Source organism: Merops nubicus, unplaced genomic scaffold (genome assembly GCF_000691845.1).
Source record: "Merops nubicus isolate BGI_N331 unplaced genomic scaffold, ASM69184v1 scaffold28832, whole genome shotgun sequence".
Lineage (NCBI taxonomy): Eukaryota > Metazoa > Chordata > Aves > Coraciiformes > Meropidae > Merops > Merops nubicus.
In genome coordinates this window covers 1-7,746 of record NW_008592054.1, presented here as the reverse complement: position 1 = coordinate 7,746, position 7,746 = coordinate 1, and the positions used below count along the sequence as shown (strand labels likewise).

General features: G+C 39.2%; 1 protein-coding gene across 1 annotated transcript in view; it reads left to right on the top strand.

Annotated features, from left to right (window-relative positions):
• The window catches only part of CAMTA1 (calmodulin binding transcription activator 1), a gene marked incomplete at its 5' end in the record, with an annotated part of 26,597 nt that extends 21,708 nt beyond the window's left edge, over positions 1 to 4,889 (top strand). Inside the window, one exon of the mRNA XM_008935042.1 lies at positions 2,863 to 4,889. Within this exon, the coding sequence (XP_008933290.1) occupies positions 2,863 to 2,895 (33 nt within the window). The remainder of the gene's footprint in view (positions 1 to 2,862) is intronic.
• Between the last annotated feature and the right edge of the window lie 2,857 nt (positions 4,890 to 7,746).

The following is a 7,746-nucleotide window of genomic DNA, read 5'->3' as shown; positions in this document are numbered from 1 at the left end:
AAATTCCGTTCTAGTATGTGCTTGTTTTTTTAAGCAATAATTATTGCACTTGCAACATTTTAATAAGCCTGAAAAATCTGTAAACCAATCTTGACCAAGGAGACTATTGCGTATTTCTGAATCAGATCTGTACTAGTGCAAGTGTTGAGTGTTGCAGTAATTAACTTCTGTCGGCATGTGCATTCCAGTTAAACAGATTCAGTAGGTCTGCACCAGTACAGATATTGCATGCTGTAGGTTGAAGTTTGCAGCAAAGCATGTCTTGCATTCTTCCAGCAGAAGTGTTTTGTTAGTGTAGCCCTTGCATGATGAAGTGCTAAACCAAGGTATAGCATGTCTCGGTGAAAGAGCCACCAGCTTATCTAATATGCATGTTCTCAGTAAGAGATCTATAATAACAGGTTTGTTTTATGTTACAGTACTGAAGTGCAACAGAAACCACTTGGAAGTTGCACTGCAAATCATATATTACTTGATGCTATCTTGAATATAGCCAACCTAAGCCTTAAAAACAGCCTAGTGCACAGAGGCACACCACATTTTTCTAGCACAGCAGGGATCTTGACCCACCTTATGCTTCTAAGCAGTGCAGTAATAGAAATATGAGTAATGATTTCAAGAGAGAAGCTACTTTCTGCTGCAAGAACACTAAACTTAATGAAGACAGTTTGTCATTTGTGAGCATTTTCAGCTCAATGTACCAGTCCTTCTATGTTTCCTATAAAGAAATATGATCTGGACTTAGCCAGCGGGTAGCCCTGTAGTATGTCACCACCCACTGGGGGGGGAAAAGAGGCTTCTGCTGCCTTCGTTGTGGTGCTGAAGCCTCTACTCCCTTGATGTCAGCAGGGTCTTTAGACACCAGCTTAAGTAGAGACAAAATTTCCTCATAGAAAATTTCTCTAAAACTGTAGTAGGCATTTATGCTCAGCACAGCACTACCTAAGCAGGAATTCAGAACTAGTGGTGCTGCTTACTGCCTTGCCCCTTCCTCAGTCTGGGGATTGGAGCACTTCTTGGCATCTGCAAAGAGCTGAACTGAGGCATTGTGTTGCTGGACTTGATTAGGATGAATCAGAGGAGTGCCGTGGCCCCTTGGATGTAGGTCTTCAGACTCTGACAACAGCATATGCACTTGGACTAGCAGGGTCCTTTGTCTTTCCATACATGGTATTCTCAAGCATTTTGGTAGAATTAAGGTAATTGGCAAAGGTCTGACTTGCATATTGGTTTGTGTGATTTATGTGTTGACTCCTGTTTCCCTGAGTTTCACAAAGAAAATGCCTTTGAGTGCTAGAGCTTTGAGTTAGCTAAAACAGTTTAAAGCAGCCAGCTCTTTTTTGACTGTGATTCTATGTAACAGTAAATGCAGAAAAACTAATAAATAGAACAGTGAAATTGAGGTGTATTTACAGAGGTCAGTTTATAGCCTTTATCATATCCTTATATTGGCAGGCTGGTGCAAGAACCAAAAGAGGATGTGTGAGTGGAAGTCTACAGACAGAAGCTACAAACTGGTGCTGTTTAGCTCTTGTAACATCTTTTACTATCTTTAGTTACTTAGGCTTATGTTAAATTCATTCACTTCTAGTTGGATTCCGTTTCACAGACTTGTAGCTCAGACACAGTTCTTTGTGCCATACCTCTGTTATTTGTCCTTTCAAGTTTTTGCTACGTCAGTTAGGCACATACAGGTTTTGATAAATCACCTAACTTCAGGCTGCATTCTACTCCTTTCCCAGGGGTGTCCTCCACTCACAGAGGCAGAGGGAAGGCATGTGCAGGACGGTAGCAAAGGGATTGCACTGCAGAAGGGAGCTCCCTGCAGAAGGAGGCAGAGCCAGGCTGCCCTAAGTTCAGCCGGGTACCTGCTGTTAGGGTTGGGGGCAGCTTGGGAAGTCCCCATGGATTTATTTTGGTTCCTTCATGCTAGGCAGCCTTTGCTGATGCACAGCCAGTTTGTGAGCCTGAGCAGAGGATTCTTCCTGCTCCAGCACCGATGCAGAATTCTGCTTTAATCATTTAAATTATTCCTTTCTCTTCTTCCTTTTAATTTTTAACTATTTCAGCTTTCAGTGATGATTTTGTTCTTATGGCGACAAGTACTACAAGAGGTTATGCACTGTATGCATTTTCAAGAGTTAAGAACTGAAGCATCAGGCCATATCTAAGGAGAGTCAGTGTTCCACGTTGTAGGATTATCTCCCTTTGCATGCAGTGTCCTCCACTGCTGGCTGGGAAAAAAAAACCATGAATCTACTACCAAAAATGTGCTAGAAAATACAGCTGCTAGCAGCAGGAGTAAGTGTGAAGTAAATTCTCTTTTTTTCACACCCGTACCAGTTCTTCTGTTCACACATAAACATTTTCTTATGTGAGATTCTGTATCAATATCAAGCTTCCCTTCTAAGTATGACTGAGTTTTCCCCTACTGTGCTGGGCACAACATCTACTTGCCCCTGCTCCAGCGATGGATGCAGAACAGAGGTCCACACTGAAAAGCCCCTTTGCTGTAACAGCTGGAATAGCAGGCAGCTGCAAAATCAGTTAATAAACAGTCAAAAAAACCCAAGGCAATTAAATAGGCCATGACTAGGATGCATTCCTCCTGTAGTTACAAAGATCAGATAAAAACAGAAGCTGGAAATAAATGTATCTTTCCAAATGTGTTTTGTCTTGGATTTCAAGTGGCCCATTTTTGTGCTTCCAACTGTTGGTGGTATATGGAACATATAACCTTCCTGTCATTTCTCTGGGAGCTGGCTCTTGTGTGGGAGGTTAGAGTACAGAATCATTTTTATTTTTCTGTCTTGAAAGAGAGTTGCAATAGAAGTGTTATATAGCTCCTCTTTGTTTTTTCAGAGTGAAAGAATTGAAAAAGGCCAAGGAACCTGAAGATACGCAGCAGCATCCCGTAGCAATGTGACATTGCTTTTCAGACTGTTTTCATTTTCTGTTTTTAGCAGAGACATGCAACAACAACAACAACAAAAGTACCCACTGCAGTTCTGGAAATACCAGCTGCAGGATTTTAACAGTGATGTTTTGGTCATTGCATTTGCACTTTCATGGACAACTTTTTATTTGTTCAGCAAGACATCTTGGAACTCAATCTTCTGTTGGATCATGGGGAAAACAAAAGACACCAGGAGGAAATCGTGAGTTGCTTCATTCTGCGAGAAGGAAGAAGCTATTAATTATCCTTTTCATATAGGGCTGTATTAAACAACATGTGGAACTGTACAAATATTATACCAAAAATATTGTTGAGATAAGGTGGGAATGCACAAGCAACACGAGAATGCTGTTCCTGCACCTGTCAGACATCTCCAAGAAACTGAAGCTTTGAGAGTCGCAGTGGAGGGGCTTAGATCAGTACATCTTTATTGGGTCCATGCATCCTCATTTCCTTCACTCTTCTGTCTTTTGTGTTTTATTTCAATCTCTACAGCACACTTAATGCAACTTTTTAAATCTGCAGGTTTTTAATACATCCCGTAGGAACTTACAGAAGGGGTTGGTGTGTGAGATAAACGGGTAACGTGTGAGGAACAGAGAGAGCAGCTTAAGCAAGTTTTAAAAAGTTTTTTTGGTATTTTTACTAGAACCTGCAAGCATATCAGTCATCATGTACTTTCTGTCATATTCAGCACTTTATTTTCTAGCCTTACTTTTATGTACTGTTCTTTTAAGTTCTTCAAATAATTAGTAAAACATGTAGCTTTTTTGTCTTGAGTCCTTGTCAAACCTCTTTGTCATTTTGCAGAGTCACATACATATTTTGCCTGGACGTTTTATACCACCTAAAGATCAGAGTGGTGCTGCATTCTGGCCAGTAAATTTCTTATTTTGGCTACTTCATCAAAATCTGGGCAGTTTCTGTATATATAGAAGGTAGAAATGGAAAATGAGAAAAAATATTTGAAAGGGAATATATTGATTAATTACTAAATATTTTATTCACAAAGGGTCAATAACTTGGCAAGATAAAATTATTATTTGTATAGTTTTGTCTGAATGAACAAGAAGAGTGTGGATGTATTGTTTGTACATATTGTATATATTAAAACAAAGAGATATGTGCATGAACTCAAGAAAAAGAAATGAACAAAGCAAAGCATTAGTGGCTATGGTCTGTAAAATGAAACAAAAACTTTATTTCACTATAAGAAACTTTATTTTAAATGTTCTTTAGAAGAACATTTTTGCTAAAGCATGACTAAATGGCAAAAAAGAGCTACTGTATTTAGACTTAGGAAAAAAGGCAGAGCAACATTACTTTAAAAAAAAAAAAAAAAAGAAAAAAAAAAGAAAAAAAAGGATATGTTTACATTTGATTTTGGCTACCAGGAGTTTGGTTTGGTTTAATTTAATTTATTCCTTCCTTCCTGTTTTTTTTTTTTCCCCGTCTTTTTTTTTTTTTTTTTTTTTTTGCCAACGGTGCCAAGTAACGTGAATGCTAATATTGCTTAAGAAAATTAAGTTACTTTTGCAAAGCAGATAATCATACGAGTACAAAAAACCTATCTAGCTTAACACCATACACTCACTCCAATAAAGAACACTTAGAATGAACATAAAATGAAAATAAAAAAAAAATAGTACAAAAGTAGAAAATATGTTTCACATTTTCATATCTCCTGCTGGAAGTCAGAAAATGTAATAAATATTGCACAAAAAAAAAATTTAAAAAACTAAGTAAAACTTTAAAAAAAGATGCAAACTGATCTTGTAGGGGTGTCATGGTATATTGCTATTTCCACATAGTGAGGAGCCAAAGAAATTAGATTTTTTTAAAATTGAACTACTAATTTAAAATTGTCACAAATTCTCAACAGTGGGAGCCAGGTTCTGATCTTTATTACACAGGAATGTACGGGAAGAAGCTCCTGAAGTCTGTGTCATTATATGGGTTACATGGATGTGTCTGAGATCAGAAACTGCTCCTGTGTTTGTTTTGCTCATGGCAGTTTAAAATTTCTGGATGGACTGGTGTAAATTTGAGATCGTTAGTTTTGGAATAGTCGTTCTTGCTTGATCCCAGCCACCAACTGCAATGTTTAAACACACGGCTTGTTGTGAAGCCTAAAAAAATTTCACGTGTAAGAAGCTTTTGAACTGGTGTCTTTAAAAGAAGAGTAAAAACAAAGATTGTGGCAAAAAAAACCTGGGGTCAGTGCTCTTGGTGCCTTTTCTATAATTGTACCTGTTTTTAATTACTTCTTTTCACTGCCAGCATTGAATTACAGTAGATGTGCTATAGCTCATTATCAGAATTCTCTTGTACATTTCTGAATTGCTGCTTTATGACCTGATTCAATTTAAAAAAAAAAAGGGAAAAAATAGGAAAATAAGTGGCCTGGCGCTCACACTGTGCCTGTGGGCGGCCTCATAGCCTCAATTTACTGTATGGAATCGGGACCTTAACTGTTCAATTTTCCTCTCACGCAAAAGCAGAACTGGAGATGCTGAAGAATCTCCTTTGGAATGAATTAGAAATGCTCTGTATTAATACTGGAAGAACTCTTGACATTTTGGAACAGAAAACATTAACCAATACGTAACAATATAGAATCGACCTTTTCCTAACAAGAGTAGTGACCTCAGTGGAAATGTTTTAATTCCCTGTCTTTACAGAAAACAATTCAGTAATATACAGAGCTATTTCAAATTACTCTTCCAGATCCATGGGCCTGGTGGTGTATCTAGATCCTGCTTCAGCCAAACGTTTAAGCGTGTACTTGCTGTTAAACATGCAAGCAATTCCACAGGCGCCACAGAACTACTTGCATGCTTGAAGCACAGTACAGATTCTAAGTGCTTTGTCGTGTTGGGCCATAACCCTTCAGTGTATCACTGGGGAGTAAGAGAGACTCCCCCCCGCAGTGATGTTATTCTGCTCACCCTTTTCTTGGTTGTGGAACTTACATTTTCACGGTAGATAAGTGCAGCTTTCCGGGAAAATTAGAATTTCTAAGTGCCAGGAGCCAGATCTTCTGTCTCCTGATAATGGAATTGCTCCTTTGTGAAACACATTCGACAGCAGTAATACTGTGTGAAAGAAATACAGAATATAACATGAACCCCCTCTCTGGTTGCACGCTTATGGCAGTTCCACACAATAGTTGGTGCCCAATGGGGGGTCCCCAAGACTTGCATGTAAAACTAGTATAGATGTCTTCTCTTTTGTAAGTTTTATTTTTGTAACTGTGCATGTAAAGCATCACTGAATCAATGGATCTGTTGAAGAACTCAGCTGCTGGAACCATGCAAAATGTTTTGAATTGCCCTTAAAATATGGAAAATGTTTTCTGAATGCTTTATATTCTTTCTGCTGTAAATTAAAAACAAAGAAAATTTCCCCATACAAAGTGTGTGCCTTTTTAAAACATGTCTCTTGCATCCTGATTTGAGAAATGTCATTTAGTCACTCTTCAGTAACCAGGAAAAAAAAAGTGTTTCTTCTGCTACATGACCTTCTTGTAACTGGTAACTAGTTTCTTACAGGTTGTAATCTGAACAGTCCAGAGCCCACCCTCAAGCAGGTGCATGGTGGGATTCACTAAATGTGGCAACAAAAAGTATTAAAAATCCTTTTGTCCCGAAATACAAGTTCTGCCCAGCTGCAGCTAGGAGCCTGGTTTGGTGGAAATTGGTTTTCAAGGCACTGTGCTGTAAATTTTACATTTGAAAATGTTATGTGAACAAATGTTATGTAAGGTGATGTAATACTACATATTTGTAAATATTTCACCAACCCTTAGATGGCCTCAATTCTGATCAGGTTTTCTAACACAACTTAAAGCAGTTATATAATAATAGTATAAATGTGGCACTTACCTACTCATATATGGGTAACTAGCTTTTCTGAGATCAAATTATTTTCAGTTCCTCTTCAGTAGACAATCCCTTTCAGGGCAGGGTGCCTGGGCTTTTCATGAGAAACCTTGCAAGCCTCATAGTAGAATGCTAAATCCTACACTGTGCACAAAGCAGAGTCGAATCTTGGTGACTTCAAGCGTCCTGCAGAAGCAGAAACCTAGTAACTGAAACTTAACTGTTGCACTAAACAGAAAGGTAAGCCACGTGAACCAACCCTCAGTAGCGCAGCTTTTCTACCTGACTACAAGGCTAGTCTGGGAGGGGGGAAAAAAAAAAAAAAAACACTTTAATCAGTTAATCAACTACTCTGTGAAAAACTATGTTAATGCTATTGTAAGTTCTATAAAAACCCAGGACCAGAAGAGAAGATGAGACTTCATTAAGAGAGTTTCTTCTAAACTACAGAGAAACAGGATTAATTACATTTAAGAATAAATCAGCATTTAACTCCCTGTTTTGCTCACAGGTAGTTCCAGGATTTTCCATTTTATGTGCCTAATTCCTGTGTTCTCCTTTAGCACCCTGGTGGGTTGACCCCCTGCCAGCCCCTGCCAGCTGCTTACTCCTGCCACTCTTCTCCTCAGTGGCACAGGGGAATAGAATTGGAAAACATGAGGGAAAAAAATGCCTGAGGTGAGATAAAGACAGTTTAGTAAGTGAAGGGAACAAAAATAAGAACAAGTGATGTGAAGGCAGTCACTCACTACCTCCCACCAGCCACCCCATATCTTGGGAATTTCAGGACTCCCCCGGGCAGCCGTGCTGCTGAGGATGATGTTCCCGGCGCGGAGCGCCCCGCGGCTCTGCCCCCTCCGCGCCTCTCACCCGCCCCCGGCCCGCTTGCCGCGGGAGCAGCGTGAGGAC